The sequence below is a fragment of the Perca fluviatilis genome, chromosome 17 (assembly GCF_010015445.1).
Source record: "Perca fluviatilis chromosome 17, GENO_Pfluv_1.0, whole genome shotgun sequence".
In the NCBI taxonomy this organism is placed as follows: Eukaryota; Metazoa; Chordata; class Actinopteri; order Perciformes; family Percidae; genus Perca; species Perca fluviatilis.
In genome coordinates this window covers 203045-226259 of record NC_053128.1, presented here as the reverse complement: position 1 = coordinate 226259, position 23215 = coordinate 203045, and the positions used below count along the sequence as shown (strand labels likewise).

At 41.6% G+C, this 23215-nt stretch overlaps 1 protein-coding gene across 2 annotated transcripts in view; it reads right to left on the bottom strand.

The window, feature by feature from the left end:
• Nucleotides 1–23215, bottom strand: part of LOC120546081 (ras-specific guanine nucleotide-releasing factor RalGPS1-like) — a 199585-nt gene that overhangs the window by 33284 nt on the left and 143086 nt on the right. For both annotated transcript variants that reach the window (XM_039780850.1, XM_039780849.1), the window contains exons 9-11: nucleotides 7028–7165; nucleotides 5789–5882; nucleotides 2588–2655 (exon numbers count right to left, since the gene is read on the bottom strand). In XM_039780850.1, the coding sequence (XP_039636784.1) occupies nucleotides 2588–2655; nucleotides 5789–5882; nucleotides 7028–7165 (300 nt within the window). The remainder of the gene's footprint in view (nucleotides 1–2587; nucleotides 2656–5788; nucleotides 5883–7027; nucleotides 7166–23215) is intronic.

Sequence of the window (23215 nt, the reverse complement as noted above, 5' to 3'; positions counted from 1 at the left end):
ATTGAGAACTTCTGTCACTGTCATGCTCTACAGACAGGTTGAGGAGGTCCTTTGTCCCCAGGGCCATCCAACTCTTCAATACCACACAAAGGGGGAGGGGAGAAATGGACTTTTCAGCATGGGCCTGTCTCTCTCAGCCCCTACCACCATTATATCTCTGTCTGCTGTACACCTGACTGTCTAGCCCTGCTACACAATCTGGACTGTGGTCATAACATCTACATCTTTTAACTTATTCCCTATTATATATTATTCTTATTGAATCAGTCAGTTAATATGTTATTATGTTAATATTTCATAGTCATAGTTAATATTTAATAATACTCTACTGCACTGTTCAATCCCTGCACGGTTCACTTTTGCATCACCATTGCACACAGTCTACCATAGCACCTTATCATGGTCATTGCATTTCTGTGAGTGACTTTTTTTTTAATTTGTATTTGTATTTGTATCTTTATTTTTATTTTTATTCTTATGTATGTGTGATATATGTATGTATATGTGTTTGTTGTGTTATGGTTGTCTATGCTACTGGATGCCAAAAATTTCCTTCGGGATAAATAAAGTATCTATCTATCTATCTATCTATCTATCTATCTATCTATCTATCTATCTGCTTATTTTTTAAAAGTGCTGTAGTACAACTAGCAGGAGACAAATTATAATTGAGGTATGTTTGGAGTAGGGCTGGGCGATATGGAGAAAATCAAATATCACGATATTTTGGACCAAATACCTCGATATCGATACCACAACGATATTGTAGTGTTGACTATTGGTGCTTTCACAAAATATTTACACAATGAGATTTTTGATAAATAATCAGCAGTAATGGAGATCTAATAACTAAGTGGGGAAAGGCAAATAATATAACAGTTACAACAGTCTGGTAAGTTGAGAAAATGACTTCACTTTACTGTAATGCAGCCTTTAAAACCAGGAAAAGACAACACTTATGCCACATTACGATATAACGATATCCAAAATCTAAGACAATATCTAGTCTCATATCACGATATCGATAGGATATTCGATATATTGCCCAGCTCTAGTTTGGAGACACTACCTTATTTAATCATTAAATTAATAAATATTTTTGTATCTCTTTTCGGTGTTGTAGTTTGTAGACGGTCCCCAAGTCTTGCAGTCTCTCCACCAGACCTAAACAGAGCTGAATTAGCACAACTTTTATGCATTTCTTTCACATCTACTGCGGTCAGATTCACTGTGTTCACTCAGAAGGAACCACTCCACATGGGTAGGCTCTTGTAATGACATCTCCAACATGTTAAGAGGCTAAAAGCACGTTTAAAACCTGCCCCGTTTCAGCCTCCTGGCGCTAACGCTAGCAGGAGGATAACACGGTGTAGGCAGCACCGATCGGTTTAGTTTTTCTCGCTACTGACAGCTCTCCACATTTACAAAGGGAAGTTTAGTGTCCCCTGCTGGATCTGCTCCCCCCGCAACCCGACACTGGATAAGCGGACGAAGATGGATGGATGGATGTAACATTTGATCCGGTAAGTTTTGGTTTCATACTGCAGTCTCCCCGTGCTGCCGCCGCTCTTTTTGTTTTGTTGTGTTGTTGAGAAGCGAGACACGGGAACTTTACTTGGGGCTTGAGGAGCTGCAATATCTATTCAAAGACAAACTGAAACCTACACTGTACATTTACTACCACTTAACAAGTAAACAGCTGATTTATTCTCTGCTCTGAGCGCTGACACCATCTCTCTCACTCTTATGTACTATACACACTCAGCTCTGAGCTGTTCCTTAAAGGAGCTTCCTGGATTTGGTCCGAAAGTCCGAACCATCCCAAAAATGCTTTCACACTAGAAAAGAATCGGACCTTGGTTCAGCTTGATCTGGACCAAGACTACCGGTTTTGGTCGGACCAAATTTCGGCTGTTTGGTCTGGATCGTGGTCCGGGGGAGGTTTCACACCTGTCATTTTGGTTCAGATCAACCGAAAAGTCTTAAAGTCCGGACCAAATGCAGTAGGTGTGAAAGCTCCCTTAGAAGACAGAGAGATGATGGAACTATCTGCTTGGATTTCCTCCTCAGGTCGAGACTGGGAGATATTAGATGTACTGATGGATGGGAATGTGAAAAGTAGGAAGCAGCTCAGTTTGGCTATTTGGAATTGATAAATGGCGATTCATATTATTGGTCAAATGATGCAGTTATTGTTCTGATTGTAACGAATCTATTCAGAAATACTTATCTACAGTAATCCATGGTGATGATCAGCTGGGCTGTCATGATGGGGCTCTTAGGTTGCTCTCACACCTACTTCGTTTGGTCCGTGTAAAATGAACCCTGGAGCGCTAGGTCAGATAGTCCGGTTGGTTTGGGGTTTTACTAGCCTGCAATTTCAACCGCGTACAATTTACAGATTTCTGTATGATGCAAAGGATAACGTTCAGATCGATAATCTGAAATCACAGGAGCCCGCAGGGGACCATCCTCCCCCCCAGGGGACACCCAGGGGACACCCCCCCCCTCCCCTTTCTGTTTCCTCTAAAGCACAAACCACTGGGAGGCCATTGCATCAGTGTAGCTCTGCCATGGGGTGTCTTACCTGCTAGGTCTTCTTTAGACGAAGCAATGCGAGGGGAACTGTTGCCAGGTTCAATCTTCAGAGACAGTCTGCAACACAAACGCTTTCCATGAGACACAACGGCCAATCAGCTGAAAGTCACTAGTGTCCAGATACATCAAACACTTACTGCTATGATATTAAGATTCAATCATTTCAATATGGTGCGCTCAACAACCACAAAACATATAATCCCACAGTACACACAACAGGAGTGTCCACAAAAACGCACTGCCACGATTACAATACAGTAACATTACAATAAATACAATAGTGCAACCATATGGCCCATGCCATACTGTGCATGAACACATCTTGTGTAGTCATAGACGGAGTAAGTATCAGCATAAGAGTAGTGCTGACAGTGGGTACGTCCCAGGTCCTTAAATCACATCCACGTTTACTTCACTTGCCTCCCTTCCTTTTCCGACCGAGGAAGCATGGGAGAGACGCGAGGAAATCATGGGAGGAGAGAAGAAACCGTGTTTTAGAGGGATGGGACGTCCTTTCCTCTGAAACGTCACGTAAATTTGTTGCCCAGCTGTTCGAGCGAAGTTAGCAATGGCTTTCAGCTGCACAGCTTCCAGGAAGGCTGCTCTCTGTATCCTCGCTCATAGCTCCTCAGAGATCCATCCTCAGCTCCTGTCTTACTCCTCCTTACCCCATCCTCAGTCCCTGTCTCACTCCTCCATCCTCGGGGCAGGAATAAGAGCTTTGAGATGGCTTTCACAAAGGAGGGCCAGAACAACTTCCAGTTCAAGCGAGGAGCAAGGAGATATCAGATAAGAGATTTGGGATCCATTCAGTGTTACCGTGCATGGCAGCTGGATATTTAGCGAGATCACAGGAGAATCGCGTGGTCACGTCACACAAAAATCCATCTTGTCAGGCTTCAAGTAATGCATTTGTATCCGAACAGCAGCTGACCGAACCAATCAGCATCCGTGACATTCGTTCAAAACAATCCAACGTGATACATGATGTTTTCAAAGTGCCTGCCCTTTTCAATTCAATTCAATTCAATTTTATTTATAGTATCAAATCATAACAGAGTTATCTCGAGACACTTTACAGATGGAGTAGGTCTAGACCACACTCTATAACCCTTTTCCAAACTTCTAATGATAGCTTCCCAGACGGTTCTGTGTTAACCAACCATCTGACTCGTCAGCTTATTGACAGTGAGCACAGAGGCTGGGATCATAACTTAACACATTTTAAAAGGTACTTATTTAACCAGGTTTCTTCACAGGTCTTTCTCAATCTGCATGGTGAGTTTGTTAAGCTGACAGCAGAGAGGGAAAGGAGAGAGGCAGAGAAAGCAGCACCCAAACAGGACCGTGATCTTCAGATGGAATAATTATACATTGCATATTTCAGTTGTCCTTTTAGACTTACTGTAGGCAAAAGTTATGAGTAATGAGTTCTTAGTACTGCTCTGTTGACTGAACGGACTAAGTAAAAAAGCGGCTTATCGACGAGCAGCAGCAAAAAAATGTGATCTAGTCTCTGTAAATTAATGTCTTGACCTACTCTATATGAAAAGTGTCCTGAAGTATCTTCTCTTATGATTTTACACTATAAATAAAAATAAACTGAATTAAATGAGATCTTAAATATATGGCTGATTAATCCAAATAATGGTGGTTTGAGAATTTGTCCTGGTTTTGGAGTTGTGAGGCCGGGGAGGGGGGGGGATGTTAGCAGCTAGCAGCATGGCTATGGAGATGACTGGCCAATAATGGTCCATCATCTCATCCAGCCCTGTGGAGATTCACCGCTGGCTCTGATGGCTCCGTTTGATACGTTTTGATACATGATAGAATTCCTTGCGGTATTGTATCTTATGACTGCATCTCACTGTCAATTAGGTAACTTGTGAAAGTCTGTCAGTACACCTTTGACTTAATGAGATAATGATGTCATCGGATATTCAGGTAGAGCCAAGCTGAGCTGCTGGGGTCAGTGAGAATGCTAACTGAAAAGTCTTCACATGCTCTGTTTGCATGTGGAATAATCCCAATGAATTTGGCTCTGTGGTAAATGTGATTCTGCCACTCATCACCACATATGGAAAGTATTTATTGAAACGTTGCGGGGGGGGGGAGGACTGTGGATAAACATGTCATTAATTAGTGAGTTGGTTTATGACTGTTTAAAGAGCTGGCAAAAAAACAAAAACAGGAAGGGAGTGCCATGCAACGCCAAACACCGTCTGTCATGTGTAGTGTCCACATTACATCATACACGCATCGCGGTTTCATCAGGTTTCTCTCGTTAGTAGTAATGCTATGTGACCATCTCACCATAGCTGCATGATACACCGACTGGATTCATTCACCCAATAACCTGATTCATGTTTAACAAGCCATTACTAATTAAACTGCTGTAGAATTTTCAAACTCCCAAATGGAGTTCTGCTTGAGTTTTCAGTTTACCATGGGCCGGGGGCTGGGCCGGGGGCCAGAGGCCCTGGTGGGCCCTGGGTCATGGCAGACAGCTAAACATGTTTCTGAGCACAGGATCGGAGCCACTGCCTGAGAAAGTCTTTAGTGCCTGCTGGATGAATGAACTCCCTGCGGAGATAGATAGAACCAGCTGCCTGTCCTTTTCCATCCTGCTTCCTGTGCACTGACCCCCACCAATTTCACGCCACCCTCCATGTTCCAATGTGCTGGAAAAAAGCTTGTGTGCTGACCAAGTGGACAGAGTTTGGTTTAGTGAGTCTTGGTAATCTGGCCATTAGACGGCTGGCAGAAACCTGAAGAGTTTCCACAATAAAGAGTTTGTCCTCTGGAGAGGGTCAACAGCCAAATAAAACACCATCATGCCTGTAAACATACATCCAGTCACTGTTCCATTATTAATGTGACTACTATCTCCACTGTTCATCACACCCCCAACCGGCTCGTCAGACACCGCCTACCAAGAGCCTGGGTCTGTCCGAGGTTTCTTCCCAAGAGGGAGTTTTTCCTCGCCACTGTCGCACTGCTTGCTCTTGAGGAAATTACTGGAACTGTTGGAATTGTTGGGGCTTTGTAAATTATAGAGTGTGGTCTAGACCTACTCTATCTGTAAAGTGTCTCGAGATAACTTATGTTATGATTTGATACTATAAATAAAATTGAATTGAATTGAAACATGTAGTGCCCGTGCAGTGCCACTCACTGAGATCAAACTTACTTGAAGTTGTCATCTTCTACAAACTTCTGGAGTTCCTCTATGTAGCGAACTGACAACAGATACTTCTGGACATGTGGCAGGGTCACCAAGTAATCTGAAGAACAAAAGGTTGGGAGAAGTCACATCTGACAGTTCACATAGGATTTAGGAAACAAATACATTATACAAAATGAGAGTGCATGCACACACACATGGACTCACTGCAACCTGTTTGTGAAAAAGACCATCCTTTTGAGCAGACTGGATTGGCTGTAGTGATACATTCTCTCTCTCTCTCCCTGTCAGTTGTAGCTCGCTCTACCTTCTAGTAACGTTGGACACAGCGGTCTCGAGTGAGAGAGAAAAAAGCGTTAACGTGGAACGCTATCACACTTTCCTTTCTCCCCTCATTGGACTAAGTTTGTCGACACTACTCTGTGCGTGCATCAATAAGTAAGTCTGAGGTCCTGTAGGTACGGGACGATGTTATGCAGGATTTATGAATGTACGTTAGCAACAGTAGGCTAATTCACGAGGGTGCTATTTTATGTGTGAGCTAATATTGCGCATCTGTTCACGTGCGCTGCACGAGTTATGTTTCTGTTTATTGAATGTGTTATTCAGTGCAAACATAACCAAGAATGTAGTTTAAACTCAGTAATGATGGTATATTAGGTTATTACGATCGCTCTGTTGAAGGCAAACGTCGCACTCTACTGTCGTTACGCAGATCACGGACATCTGATTGACTTTACTGCGCCGTACTTAAGTGAAAGTTGTAAAACCTACCAGCAGGGCACCATTTACAGAGGGCATTTACATGTATGTGTAATCGTTTCTATGTTAACTGTTGGCCCATAGTAGTAGAAAAAAATATTTATGTAAAGAGATATGAGCTACCCCCCCACCCCCATCCCCGGCCCGGATGACGATATCATCGTCCATCACGATGTTTTACTGTAAACATCGTCAACTGCCAATTTAGGGGACATCGCCCAACCCTACTGATACTAATTCTGAATGTCCACCAAAATCAAGTACAGGACTCATCAAAACTAATGTTACCAAGTGTTGACAAGTTAAAGGATTTAAGTTAAAAGTTTTTGTGTTCAGCACATGGGGAGTAGAATGCCAGATGTTTTGGCCATAGCTTCCTCAGTGAGCAGTAAAACTAAGTGCAAAGAACAGAGCAGAGACAGCCCAAAACAGTGGAAATCAAAATGCAGATAAAAGCAAGCAGGTAAACTACTTGTTTGTTACCGTAGTTACAGGACATCTGCAGGTCGGAGATGACCCTGAGAAGGTTGTTCATCTGATTGGTCCGCTGCTCTGTCTCTATAATACTGTCTGACGCAGGATAGGCTGAGTCGATGTAGATCATGTCCAGCAGGTAGATCCCTGGAGGAGAGCACACACAGCACAGAATCTCTGATTCTATCCCAGCACTGACAGGAAGAAGCACAATACTTGTGAGAGCACAAAGCTGCCAGTTGCGCATACATTGCTAAGAGCAACTTTTCTAATTTGTTAGCGAAAATCTGGATACTCACTTGGATATTTGTGGTGTTTGGATATACCAAGCAATGTCTTTCAGGAACCATATGCGTGTTAAAAAAATAATGATAAAAGTGATAACTCTTTATTTAAGTTGAATCGTTGCATGTCTGATTTCTGGCACTGTTACTAAGGACAGGAGGAGAAACCACAGAGCACATGCAATGTGTCCAACATAACCTGGAAAACATCTGTTGAGTCACCACTTTCCTACTATTTGTCTTAATTACTCTTTACTAAGTGTTACTAAATACCAGACTGGAAACTCACCCTGAGCCTCACCTCTGTGCTGTGCTGGGCTTAGTGTACTTTTTGAAAACATTATACCGTATATACATATATATTAAAGTATATTACAGAATACAGAATGGCCATGGCAGACAGATGGACACACATGGAGCAGAGGGGTTAGGGTGCATACCACATGGGTGCAAATCAAGACATAATGCCGAAGAAATAATCTTAAAAAATAAATATAAAGATGTTGCACACCTTTGTCTAAACATTTTTGCAAAATCTACAATGTTACCAGGTCAACCAGCAGACAAAACCACATTTGACACCAAGCAAATTGGTTCAGATCTTGAAACAGCTGAGCCAGGTCTTACAAATAACCACAAATGAAAAAGGAACCATGAGAGTGGAAATTTATTAATTATTTATTTTATTTTATTTTTTTCCCAGTGGCAGCAAGGGATAGGTAGGACATTTATTTTTTCCTTTACAGTAGCGATGGATACTCTATTTTTTCATAACATAGCCTACCTGTTGCTACATGTACTGTTGTTACTTAGTAAATTGAAAACATGGTGAGGGGTCATTTACGTGTATATTAAGTAGCCACATGTATCTGTTTGTCTTATATACATCCACAGGTTTACTGCTCCAGCGGAGAGGATGGTTTGTTTAGACAGTAGCTAAGTTTACAAGAGTTTGTCCAAAATTCAAGATTCGTTGCAAACTAAGATCAACAGTTAGACTACAAACTGACATCTTTCATTTTAGCTTGTTTGTAAAACGTCGCTATTTGCAGAGTAGAGCTGTGTTTGCACAGCGCGGTGGACGAGAGTGGACAGTGCAGACAGAGCAGACTGAAATATGGGTTTCTACATGTTTCTGTCTGTAGAACAGGTAGTTGGGTATTGACTCTTTAATCATGGAGGGTTTATTGTAGGCTACTTACAGTAACGAGCAGAGGTGGGTAGTAACGAGTAACATTTACACCGTTACATTTACTTGAGTACGTTTTTGAAAAAATTATACTTCTAGGAGTAGTTTTAAATCACTATACTTTATACTTTTACTTGAGTAGATTTGTGAAGAAGAAACTGTACTCTTACTCCGCTACATTAGGCCACAATGAGCATGCCTCATTTTAATGTTTTATTTTGATAGAGAGAGAGAGACTTCCGCTAAAGGCTCTACCACGTGACTGTGTTTCACCAATCAAACGTAGTTGTGCAGTCTCGTCACGTGACCATACTCAATCTCAGCGGCGGGACCATGGATGTATTAAGAGAACGGGACGGGTTAGCTTTACAGTCGCAGCAAAACAAAAATGACAATGTCAGAATCAACCGTTGGCAGGGCCAGATCAACATGTCCTGGATTTATTTCAGTTACCCAGCTTCACCTAACCTAACAACCGCGGTCCTGCAAGCTGTGTCACGACGGTGGTTAACAACTAGTTCAATCAACCATCAGGGTTTCCCAATCTAGCGGCGCGTGCTCACATAAAAGAGGCAATGTCTTCACAACATGACCAATAGCCACTTATTTTACAGAAGAACAGCAAACTATAATTCTACATAAATATGAAGAACACAGACACGGTTTTACAGGCAAATCGCAATACAGTTTCTGCTTCCTCAAACAGGAGGACAGCCGGCAAAAAAAATAAATAGGCGACGCTGTAGATGCGTACATCACAACGCTTATCAATATCACTTCCCCATCAGTCAGGCACAATATCTGACCATTATTACACTTGTACTTTCCATAAACTGCCGTTGCTTTAGCCTATTATTTCAGTTGCAACCCTGGCAGTGGTAAGCGATTGTGAGAGCAAATAATAAATATAAAAAACATAATTCAAACCACTGTGCACATTACACACGGCTCAAGAAGCCGAGAAATAGCCGATATGTAATATAAATATACCCATCAGGGAATGTTAACGGGGTCGTCGGTCTTTAAATGTTTTTTGTATGAGCCTTTCTTTTCGCACCCCCCTCTCTCTCTCTCTCTCTCTCTCTCTCTCTCTCTCTCTCTCCCTCTCTCTCCTCGCACCGAAGCTCCGCCTGATCTTCTAAGAATGATCTCCAACTTAACCTGCTCCCGACCAGGTTAGGCATCCAGCATAAGTTACCACGGCAATTGAACCCGGTAACAAGTGATCCACCGTCGTGATACAGAAAACCCTGGTGAACCTGAAGTTACCTCGTTAACCCCAAATCTTGCTTTGTAGTCCAGGCCTCTGGCCTCATAATGAAAGCATGGTTACCTTAGTAAAAGTGCCAAACAGCAGCTCTATTACCTTGTTCTAGTTCTGCCTGCAGAGCCTGGTAAAAACAGTATAAAGGTTTGGAAATTTGTGTTACTTGTGCTTATTTATTTTTTATGTATTATTATTTTATTGATTTTATTTTTTAAGTACTTGAATTTACCTGGATTATTTTAATTTAAGCTATTTTGTAATTAATTTATTTATTTAATTGATTGGATGAACTATAATTTGCCTAAAGATGATTATTTTGTATTTTTGTCTGTCTGATTGAATGCTTGCGTTAAAAAATAAATCAGACGTTACTCAACAGTTACTCAGCACTTGAGTAGTTTTTTCACCAAGTACTTTTTTACTCTTACTCAAGTAATTATTTGGATGACTACTTTTTACTTTTACTTGAGTCATATTATTCTGAAGTAACAGTACTTTTACTTGAGTAAAATTTTTGGCTACTCTACCCACCTCTGAGCGTTAGTTCATCTGCGCCAGCGGCTGTAAATAATGTATAATCTGTATCGTTTCCAATCAGTTACATGCGCCGCGTGAAGTACACACATCGGCTCTGCTCTGTGTGTGTATGTGTGTGTGTGTGTGTGTGTGTGTGTGTGTGTGTGTGTGTGTGTGTGTGTGTGTGTGTATCGCTGTTCAAAATCTCGTCTATCTTCCAAAATGCAACGCTTGTATCCAAATGAATTGTGTTGTGAAGTTAGCCACCTCCATTGAGCCACAGGGACTTGCTGTAACGTTTGAGCACTCCAAAGGGTGTTTACCTTTCATTTGATCATGTTTGCTTGCTACGTGCCATCCTATTGAATGACATTAAACACAACATATACGGTAGTTCATGAGTGGTTTTATCTGCCCCGTTTAATGTGTTGAAGCTCCCCAGCGGCACAGTACCGCTGTAGCTGGCCGGTGAGGGCTGCTTGAAGGCGCCGTCCGCAGACACGACACGGTTAAGTGCTGGTCGGTCGGAAACCGGAACCAAACTATTTTTTTTTGTTAGGCCCTAACGAAACTTGGTACACATATCTATCATGTCAAGACGTACAAAAAACGGCATTGGAGCCATACCATAAACCTAACAATGGCGATTTTGGCCATTTCCACGTTGTACTTTAACGAACTCCTCCTAGAGATTTCATCCGATCAACTTCAAATTTGGTCTGTGCCATCTTAAAGACGTTAAAGATGAAAAGTTATTAAAAGAAAAACTTTCCGCATAGGGCAAGGCCGTGGCGGGGCAGTCCAATTGGCTCGAAACTTTTCATGATTCATAAGACTAACTCTGAGGACATTTACTTTCATAACATTTGAACCGTTTAAGGTAGAGTCTTGTGTGACGTATCAATGAACTCAGCAGAGAGTTCCTTACTCATTGGTGATGGTTTGGCCCGCCCCCTATGCTTAAGCCGCGCCCCCTTGTAACTTGAGTGTACATTGTCCGATTGGCTCGAAACTTTTCATGATTCATAAGACTAACTCTACGGACATATAAAGGCCGATATTTACTCAAAGTCATAGCGCCCCCTAGTGGCAACAGGAAGTAGGCCTAAAAGTCAAGGTGCTATACTTAATGAACTCCTCCTAGAGATTTCATCAGATCGACTTCAAATTCGGTCTGTATCATCTTAAACCCTTAACGATGAAAAATTCTTAAAAGAATTTTGAGCATTTATCAATGAACGAAGAAGTTGTTGTAACTTTATTGTACATTGTCCAATTTGGCCAAAATTTCTCACAATTGACAAGGGTCCAGGCCTGAGGACACCTACAGGCCAAAATTGACATATTGTCACACATTGTCATAGCGCCCCCTGCTGGCAACAGGAAATCTGCCTTATATGACAAACATCATCCGATTTACATGAAACTTACGTGAAACTTCTGAGCTGGCCCCAATAATATAACCACGCCCACTTACTTAGGCCACGCCCCCTTTCATAACATTTGAACCATTTAAGGTAGAGTCTTGTGTGACGTATCATTGAACTCAGCAGAGAGTTTCTTTTTGATTGGCAATGGCTTGACCCACCCCCTATGCTGTAGTCACGCCCCTTTTTTTATAACTTATGACCCGTTTGATGTAGACCCTTGTGTGAGATATCATTGAACTCAGCAGATAGTTCCTTATTCATTGGTGATGGTTTGACCCGCCCCCTTCGATTTAATAATAATAATAATAATAAATTTTATTTGTAAAGCACTTTTCATAAAATAATCTCAAAGTGCTACAGAAACCACATTAAAACGCATTAAAAACAGAAAACTAAAAAAATACAAGCGATAAAATACATATGTAAAATACGCATAAAAAACAGCTAAAAGAGCAGTTTAGTGCAAAATAAAATCTGCAAAGCCTAAGGACAACTTAAGAACGCCTGCCTGAACAAAACAGTTTTAAGCTCTTTTTTAAAAGTGTCCACAGACTGGGGTTTTCTCAGATGTTCAGAGAGGGAATTCCAGATGCGAGGGGCAGTGATGGAGAAGGCTCGATCTCCCATGGTGCGGAGACTTGAGCGGGGCTGATAGAGGTTTGTGCTTTGGGACCGGAGGTTACGGGTAGATGATTGAGGGATAATGAGGTCTTTGAGTTGAGTTGCGTTGTTGTAGATGCAATGATGGGTGATGAGGGCAATCTTGTATTGAATTCTTGAGGTTATGGGGAGCCAATGAAGGTTCTGAAGAATGGGAGTGATGTGGTCATATTTGCGAGCTTTCAACAGAGTTCGGGCAGCAGGCTGTTACAGTAATCAAGCCTGGAGGAGATTAATGCGTGGACGAGTTTTTCTGCGTCAGAAAAACTTAGGAAGGGTCAGAGTTTAGAAATGTTTTTGATATGAAAAAAGCAGGTTTTATACAGATGTTTGATGTGGTTTGCAAAGGTCAGTTGTGGGTCCAGCTTCACACAGAGGTTGGTGACAGTAGTTGAGAGGGGGATGTCTTGACCGGAGAAAGAGATAGTGGTTATGAGTGATGACTGGACCTGATGAGGGGTGCCGATTTGTATGGCTTCAGTTTTAGAAGTGTTCAACTGGAGGAAATTATGACTCATCCAAGCCCTAATATCTTCCAGGTAGTTAGAGAAGACAAAAGATGATGGTGAAGAGGGAGCAGCTGATGATGAGGGAGCCGATGATGCTGAAGGGACCGGGGTGGAGCATGAATCGGTTTGCAGGTATAACTGAGTGTCATCAGCATAACAATGAAAAGAAATGCCGTTTCGGCTAATGACACGACCCAGTGGCAACATGTATAGAATAAAAAGCAGGGGTCCCAGGATAGATCCTTGGGGGACACCACAAGTGACAGGGGCTGTTCGGGACCAAGCAGATCCCAAGCTGACATACTCTGTCCTGTCAGTGAGGTATGAGGTGAACCAGTCCAGTGCGGAGTGACGAAGACCAATGTCAGTGTGGAGGCGGCTTAGGAGGATATGGTGGTTGACGGTATCAAAGGCCGCTGAAAGGTCGAGTAGGATGAGCACAGAGGGGGATCCAGAATCTGCAGAAATAAGGTCATTGATAACCCTCAACAGTACTGTCTCTGAACTATGGGCAGGATGAAAACCAGATTGGAATGTTTCAAACAATGAATGACGTTGTAGATGTTCCTGTACGACTGGTTTATAATTTGTGTAATGAGAGGACTAATGGCCGACAGGTTTGATTTGATGAGTGCTGTAGGGAAAGGGTCCAGGGGAGAGGTGGAAGGCTTCATCTTTTTGATGAGACCCTTGACTTCGATCTGTGTGACTGTAGTGAAAGTGCTGAAAAAAGGAGGTTGTGAGCAGACAGATGGTAGAGACGGATCTGGGGAACCAGAAAGCTGAGACTGTATGGAGTTGATCTTATCTTTGAAAAATAGAAGAAAACTGTTGCATTGTTCTGCTGTGGGTTCGGAGTGGGTTTGATTTTTGGGATTTAGGAGTTGATTTAAGGTGGAAAAAAGCTGTTTGGAATTTCCAGGACTGTTATTGATAATGTTGGAGTAGTAGATGGACTGAGCTTGTTTTAGAGCCGCTGCATAGGCCTTCTGGTGATGTTTGTAGGCCAGCTTGTGTACCACCAGGCCTGATGATTTGACACACCTCTCAACGGCATGGCCACCAGCCTTCATCTTGCGCAGTTCATCAGTGAACGAGGGGGCAGAACGAGAGAAAGACACGGTTCTTGTTTTGAGGGGGGCATGTGTATCCAGGAGGCAGTGAAGAGAAAAATTGTAATTTGTGTTCAACTGATTTATTGACTGATGGATGGTTGACTGAGGCCAGCAGTTTGATATCAGAGTACAAAATGGAAGGGTTGATGTTTTTTATATTGCGAAAATGGATATCACATTTTGGCTTAGGGAGGGGGGACGGGCAGGAGACGTCCATGGAGATGATGCTGTGATCGGAAACGCCCAGGTCATATACCAACAGATTTTTGATGGAAGGAGAGTCAGAAATAACCAGATCTAAAGTGCGCCCCCTGGTGTGAGTAGGAGCATCAACATGCTGTATGAGGTTGAGACAGTCCAATACATTTACAGGGTATATGAAGAAATCCTAGAGACAAATTCAATACCTTTTAATACCATTTTTAATACCTTCTCAATATTTTTTAAAACCAACACGCCATTAAGTTGCAGGTTTATACGGCAACACGTTTTCTAACCATTAAACAGAGTTTGAGATTTATAAAAAAAAATACACCCTCTAGGCCAATAGAACAACGCAGATAGGGAAAGTCAACAGAATAGATTAGACTCACTGACTTTGGATACATCTTGCAACCCTAACCCATCTTGCATTCATTTTACCTTTAGAATAAAATTAATAGATGAAATAAAATGATAAATTAAAGCAGTTCAAAGAAACAAGCATTCACTGATGCCATTATAACCACTTCAAACTAAGTGAACCTTCTTCTGTATGCAAATGAGTACACATAGAAAATATTCCATGAGGCAAGTGAAATACAAGACAACAGACATATACAGACATGCATGTCATTCTAACCATTTAAAACTAAGTAAACCTGTGATGTCATGGTAAGTGCTTCAATTGAATTGCTTTTAATTCCCCACAACGAGGGTGCATACTGCTCAAACCAACATGAAAAACGTAGCTAGTAATGTCCACTCAGCGTTTTGTTTTGTTGTTAAACTGTGTGTAAAATGAGCGGTGACGTTAATCACCGGTTTCAGGTAACGGCACAGTCTATTTGCTGGATGGTTAAGCTAACGGTCGGTAGCTAACATTAGCAGATAAGCCCGTTGACAGTGACGTTATTGTTCATATTTTGGCACAATCCATGTTTCTGACCGTAGTAGTAGTGGTCATAGTGACTGAAAGTGTAGCTAATGTGAGATTCTAAAAATAATCTACACGCTGTTTTCAGGTAAAGTTGCACAAAACCACCTTGCACACTGAGACCACTATGTCCTTAATCAATCTGAATAACCTATCCACTTCTACTGTCCCTATACAATATTTTCTTACCAGCAGAGATGCCAACTGCTTGCCCTGGAGGAATGTTTGCACTATACTCTTCATCTGTGTGATGCACCACTCAGGATCTTGGTTCATCTTTGTGGGATACAAACAACTTGAAAACAAAGCAGAGCTTCTGCTGCTGGCTAACAGCGGTCTTTGGAATCGGCTTTGGCCGCGACTCTGGAAGACTTGGAGTTAAGCTTTTCTTTGTGAAAAGAACAAAGAACGGCACAGAAATCATTCTTAAAAAAGGAAGATGTGTTCGGAGTTTTGCCGACCCGATATGCAAAAGTTTAATCTATCAACTAGCTCCGTTATCTTCTTCGTTGCTCTGCCTGGTTGTAGCATGCAGAGGGAATTTGAAAGACAACCGTTTATCCCGCCCTTCGGATTGAGCTCTGCCAATGGTGTGAACCCAGACCCTACACCTTGATGTGGGTCTGGATTGTCGGGCTAAAATAGGCTATCACCTAATGCGGGATAGGATATAATATCACACAAACTTTACAAGATTAACTTAAATAGACATAATAAAACAAATGGACAACTCATAGTTTGCAAAAAAGTCATTCAAAAAATTAATACCTCGTAAAATGGCGATTTATACCATTTAATACCTTTTAATACTTTTTAAAAATTCAGCTGCCAACGGGGAGGAGGAATTTTCAATATGAATGTTCATGTCGCCAAGTATAATATTATTGGAGGATAAAGAGCAGAAAGAGGTGAAGAGGTCATGAATCTCTTCGATAAAGGATGGATGAGGTTTGGGCGGCCGGTAGATCAGTACTGCGTTTATCTTGGAGGGGGGTTTTGATTTAAAAGCCAGATATTCAAAAGAGGACACATCAGGTAGAGACAGAGGAGAAAGCTTGAGAGCGTTGCGGTAAATTACCTCCAGGCCACCACCTCGACCAGTGCAGCGCGCCCTGTGCAGGTAACTATATCCAGGGGGACAGGCTTCATTTAATGATGAAAAAACCTCAGGTTTGTGCCAGGTCTCAGTGAGGCACATCAGGTCAATATCTTTCTCAAGAATATGATCATGTTTCAGACTAGATTTATATGACAGGGACTGGACGTTAAAAAGTTAATTTATGGTCAGTAGACCTCTGGATGGGGCGGAGCAGGCTGAGAGCCACTCCACGCCTTCCATCATACGCAGCGTGCCGTAGTCTCGCGATGTTCCCGGTGATATTTCTTTCCATGATGGCAGCGCTCTGATGACGTATCCGCGATGCGACAGGAAGGGCAGCGGACCAAACGGGTGAGACGGGGCCGGCGTGGAGAGGCTGGATGTAAGTAATCTTTCTCAGCGATTTTCCAGCTTTAAGCTGCGTTAAGGTAGCGTGTCCATTCACTGGAGCAAGCATAGGCGATGGCTCCGGGAAAACAGAACGGATCCATCAGCTGCATACAAACCAGGCAGCGGGAGAAAGTCCGGGGCGCAATTCGGCCAAGGAAGAGGCTCTCAAGTGAGCTTTAAGTCGGGCAATCATACCGGCACGTTTCCCACGTCTTCTAGAACGCTTTCTCAGGGGTGGTGGGCACGATAGCCATCGTCGGTGTTCAGATCCGTAGGATCCATTTCATCGATATTTGAAATGCAAAACGTTTCATATCGGAAGGCAAAAAATAGTAAAAGCAAAACAGACTCAACAGCAAAGGAGCAAGGCGGACGGCTTGCCAAGACGGGCGCCACGTCGCTTTTTATAACTAATGACCCGTTTGATGTGTGAGGTATCATTGAACTCAGCAGAGAGTTCCCTTTTCATTGGTGATGATTTGCAGTGTCTGAGTGCAGCGCAAATGCATGGTCGCAAGGAGCGGCATCCGCCAATAACCGCGCAGAGGAGCGAGGGCCCGCCCAAAGCTGCTTGCAGCTTTAATTTGGAATTATTATTACCCTGTGATGGGGTTTGGTGGTCACAATGTTTCACAAACTGCTAATTTAGATTTCCCATTTACTTTAACAACCATTTATAATTAGTGGTGAGTTATAGATGATTGGTCAAGTACTGTTAATGGTGGCAGAGGAAGCCCACCACAGGACAAGTCACAAAGCATAAACAGATGCAGAAAACATACACACATACTTGGCTTTTTTTTTAAATACACTATAAATACAGAAAACAGGCCAACTGAACTACAGTTACCTTTACAACAGAATGATTTCATTGGTAAGGGGTTACAATTTCAAAATGAAGTCATTATATATTGTTTAATGATATAATAATAGATGAAGAGTTGAAATGCCAACAATACCAATATTTCTGCACTGAATCTAACGAGATGTTGAAACATCTCAACACTCGTCAGCCATCTTAACCAAATCAGTGTTTTCTCCAGCACTGTAGGGGAGACTGGGGTTGGTTGTCACACTGCTTATTACAGCTACACTAGAGGCCATTACGGCAGCTTATGTGATATTAAATAGTTGTCCTGTCATCCTGCACTGGTCATTTTGTGGAACACACACAAAACATTAAGATGAGGAGATACTTTGTCATTTTTATTACACTGTGATGGGGGTTGGTTGTCACAATGTTTCAGAGTGTATTTTAAGGTTTATTACTTGTTGGTACAATACGTTGTGAAGATAAAAGGGATACCAATTTAAGGCAACGTCATAAGCTTTCATTTAATGTAGGAATGACTATTGGAAGATGTTTTAATGATGAGCAATTCCCACAAGAGTAAAACGTGACAACCAACGCCGGTCTCCCCTACAGTAGCTTTTACAGACTATCATTGGACACTTTCTTTTCCATGGAAAACTATACCAAATAATCATTGATTTCAGAAAGAAATTCTTCTGTTTTTGTTCATGGCCAGGCTGTTGAAGTTAAGTACTTAACTTAAGTTAAGTTACTTAATATAGTAAAATATCTGGGTACAAATATACACCATAACCTGACATTTGAGCCAACACAGACAGGGTTTTTGCTAAGGCCCACCAGCCAATGTACTTTTATCGGAAGTTGAGAAGTTTTAATGTGGATACATCTTTTATGAAAATGTTTTATTCGAGATTCATCAAGTCTGCTTTAACTTTCTCTTTTATCTGCTGGTTTTGGTCCCTCATTTTGAAAAATAAGCAGATACTAAACAGCATTGTGATGTATCCCTTCTACACAGAGTCAGAGAATCTCTCCCCGTTGTCCTATGATTTAGGCTGCTGCCATCTGTCCCGAGGTGAAAGGCTAAGAAATTTAAGAGCTCATTGTCCCGTTTTCCAATGGTGTCATCAATAGCTTTTAGATAGATTTGTCCCGTATGAATATATTTATTATTATTAGTACATCTGTATGTTATGTTGTGTATGAACAACTGTCTTTTATTCTCTGCTGTTTCACTTATTCTCTACTACGCAGTATAAACATCTCCATATATTTATGTGTCTCCATTGGTGGGATCACAAATGCGTTTCCCAGGCTACATGCAGATCCAGACCAGATCCAGACCAGTTCACCAGATCCATTGGTGCTGATAGTACATCTGAAGCTGTTCACTAACTGGCAGTTGAATGTGTTTAATAACAGCTAGCTAGCTAACAGCTACCTCTTAACTTACACCAACACATGGACGAATGGTATTTCTAATCTGTTGACAGGCTAACCCTCCCATCTCTCCCTCAGCCACATTCAGAGCACAAACTGATCAGGGATCAGATCAGTGCTACAACAGCTCGCTGTGTCTTCTATGCTTAGTATAGCAGTACAGCGGAGGAAAGATGCATTCAGTTACACCTTTTCAACATCTAGCAGGAATGTGTCTCAAACCTCACCATCTGGTGGCGTTTCATGTCTGACTGGCTGGTTGATTAGAATTCTTTTAACAGTATAATTAGTGGGCACACAACGAGGTTTGTCCCACATTGTATATCTATAGCAGCACATTGTGCTAGCCTCGTTTATATGGAACAAATCTTCCCTCTGATGTTGACATCAATTTGTGGTCACAGAAAAACACTGCATCATCCTTGAATCATAAACAGAAAACTGTCAAACCAAGTTAGATGGATAACTGCTAATTTTTGTTTCCTATTGACTTTAACAACCATTTATAATTAGTGGTGAGTTATAGAAGATTGGTCAAGTACTGTTAATGGTGGCAGAGGAAGCCCACCACAGGACAAGTCACAAAGCATAAACAGATGCAGAAAACATACACACATACTTGGCAATACTATACACATATTATATATTAGATTTTAGAAACACACTGTAAATACAGAAAACACAGGAACTACAATTCTCTTTAAAACATAATGATTTCATTGGTAAGGGATTACAATTAAAAAATTAAGTCTATATATTGTTTGTAATAATATATGATAAATATATATGATAATTATATATGTTTTTAAGAAATTAAAGACATTAAAAACATTTCAACAAATCTTACAGGTCATTATTCAACATATCAACCCTGCAACAGTGGCCACAACAAAAGATGCTTTGGAACAAGATACATTTTTATAATCTTAATGAGACTATCCCTGGCGATTTTCCTATTGATGGTATTGCATTTGTATACGTCACTTCAGTTTAAACTGACTGACCGTCTCTATTTTACTAGAGAAAAATGATCTTAAAGATATGGTAGAGAGGCAGCTGTTCTGATTAAACCTCCAACAAAACCAGAGATCTACACTGCAGTCGATGGTAAAATTATTGTGAAAGATGAACTCTTAAACTTCCTTGTTGTCAAAATGAAAACTCTTATCCAGGACGACATTATTTTACTGGTGAACCAGTTCGGGTCAGAGTGGATTGAGAGTTCTAAGAAAGTTCTTTTTGAACTCTGCCCAAGTGCCACTCAACGCTTTGTAGCACATTAAGGGCCACAAAAGACGTTAAGAGCGGTTTTAAACTACTTAACGAGGCTGGTAAAAACATTCCTTACTTTCTGTCCCACTACTTAAACGAACTTCCACCTGTGACTTTCAACAGCCTTGCCTGAAACAAAATCAAACTTCTAAACATAGATATTTCAACTAGCAAACAGGCTGTGTGGAGACAAATATCTGTGAGGATGTCCGCATGGTAACAGCGGATATAACCCAACACTTGTGTTTGATTGTGAAACCTGACCTAAGCAGAGGAGAGAAACCAAGCCAGAGTTCCAAGAGTGTAACCCAGGCACTTGTAGCCTCGGTTCTGGATACCAGCGTAGCGGTGAGAGCCTCAAACGCAGAGCGAGATAGCGACGTGTTACAGCCACCTAAATGGAGCTGTGTAGTAAAAGAGGGCAGCAGTCCAAAACATGCCCCTGGGAATGTCACTATGGAGACCAAACCCTGCCTGAATTCTCCAGAGAGAAGATGACAAGCAGCATTATTGGAACAAGCGCTGGGAGAAAGTTTTAAAAACTAAGCTGGTGAGTGTTTTCTCTACAAAGTTCTGACTTAGACTCAGAGACACTAGCCAGTAACGACAAACTCTGTCGCGATGTAATTTGTCAGAAGATAGACACACTGCTCAAAGTCTGTTCAACTCCTTCAAAATAACCGCCAGGAGCAAAGAGATGGGCGAAAAGTATGAGCCACAACTCTGGCCAGAAGTTACGGTGTTTCTATAAGTCGCGCAAACCAAGAGCTACCGCAGTGCCAAACACTTATCGCTACAAGGGAGGTGTGTTTGCCAGATGCTGGGACATCTGCTGCTACGTGGCTTTGATCAAGATATAGGACTATGAGAGTGGTGTCATATAACTTGGACTGAGTGCTGGGGTCAACGTGCGACGCATTGTTATTGACGAGCTCCTTGAGGATGCTAATATCTTGTGCATACAACAATAGAAAATCAACTCACTTGTGACTTTTGGATATTTTAGAAATCTGATTTCATAAAACCAATATGGTGTAAGCGTTAGACATGTCTGTGTTCGTCCTCTCTAAATATTTTGTAAATAGTCTATTTTTTCGCACATTCCGGCATCCAGTCTGAGCAAATCGCCCGGTATATTAATGCGCACCCCTTGCTACTACTTTTGGAACTTTGCCGTATCTCCGACCGCCAGCTGCCAGCTGGACAGCCGGAGGACAAAGGAATAGCCAGCAAGCTGCCTAGCCGGTGCTTATCGTCTGCTGCTGTTCATCGTCTTCAGGCCCAAACAGGTCGGATTATCATTCACCAACAGACTATGTTGCTGTATTACAGGACTTTGATTGATTGATTTTATTTGCGCATTTCATTATAAAATACGATACAACTATGCACCATACATTAAAAACAAAAAGTCAGGATAACACAATAAAGCCCTGAGGCTTATTTCCATTGTGGTCCCTGGGGGGGGGTGAGCAAGTGGCAGCAGGTCAAGCATCAATCATCACAAACCATACATATATTAAATAGATACATAAAACAATACAGTAATAAATCCTCATACTACAATTGGCATCTGAGCCATTTTTTCAGTGCCTGCTTAAAACCTCCTAAACTTCTGACCATCTTTAGATTTCCTGGCAACCTGTTCCACAGGCTTGTTGCTACATACAAAAAGGACTCCTTACCTAAATTACTCTTAAATCTACGAGGTACAAAATCAGTAGAGCTTCCCCTGGTGGAGTGGCTGTGAACATCTCTTACTCTGTTAAAATAATTGATTAAATATTTGGGGACAACCCCATACACAGTCCTATGTACAATGCACAGGTGAATCTGAGAGACTCCATCTTCAACTTTTAACCACCCAATAGTCTCAAAATGAAAAGTATCAAGATGAGATCTCATGGGGAGGTTCAGAATAAGCCTCAAAGCCTTATTTTGAGCAGTCTGAAGCCTATGTTACAGATGCTGTAGGACACCTTTATACCATGAGCAGCATGCATAGTCAAAATAAGGCTGAATTAGAGCACTTGCCAGAGTTAAAATTGCATTCTTGTCCAGAAATCTTGAGATTCTTGCCAAGAAAAGTACTGTTTGATTTACTTTGGCAAGTACCTTTTGCACTCGGCCCACTCCAGTCAAGTGGCAGTCCAGCACACAACCTAGGTAAGTAACCAAGTCCTTTACATTAATCTCATTATCTCCAACTAAAACCTTAAAACCAGGGGATCTTTTCAGTTTTATCTTTGACCCAAACAGTATGGCTTCCATTGTCCCTAGGTGAAGCGATAGCCTATTGTCAGACATCCACATGCTGACATTAAATAGTTCTACACTGAGTTCTTTCGACTATGTTCTTATCTTTATGAGAAACCAATAATGCAGAATCATCTGCATATAAAAAAGTTCACATGAACATACAGACTTAAGGTCATTAATATATAGAAGGAAAAAAAGTGGACCCAAGACAGTCCCTTGCGGGACCCCACAGTCTATGCATAGTGGTTGAGACATTGTTCCCCCAATATCCACCACCTGCTTCCTATCCTTCAGATAAGACCTCACCCATCTGACTGCTAAGTCATTAAAACCAATGGCTTTTAATTTGCGTACCAAAATGCCATGGTCAACGGTATCAAAGGCCTTACGTAGGTCTAACATGACCATACCACAAAAATGCCCTTTATCTACCTCCCTCCTGATGTAATCAGTTAGATACAGTAAACAAGTGTCAGTGTAATGTGACTTACGAAAGCCAGACTGGAACTCATAGAGTAGATTGTGTGATACTAGATACTTGTCAATCTGTTCAAAAATAATCTTTTCAATTATCTTTGACAGACTACACAGAATAGAAACAGGTCTATAGCTTCCATGGTCTAATTTACTCCCTTTCTTATAGAGTGGAATCACTCTGGCAAGCTTAAAATCATTGGGGAAATGTCCTTGCTCTATAGACATGTTAATGATATGAGTGATACATGGGGTGATAACCTCAGCAGCATCTCTTAAGAATCTAGAAGGAATATTGTCAAAGCCAGTGGCTTTCGAGCTATTTAAATTTTTAAGCTTCTCAA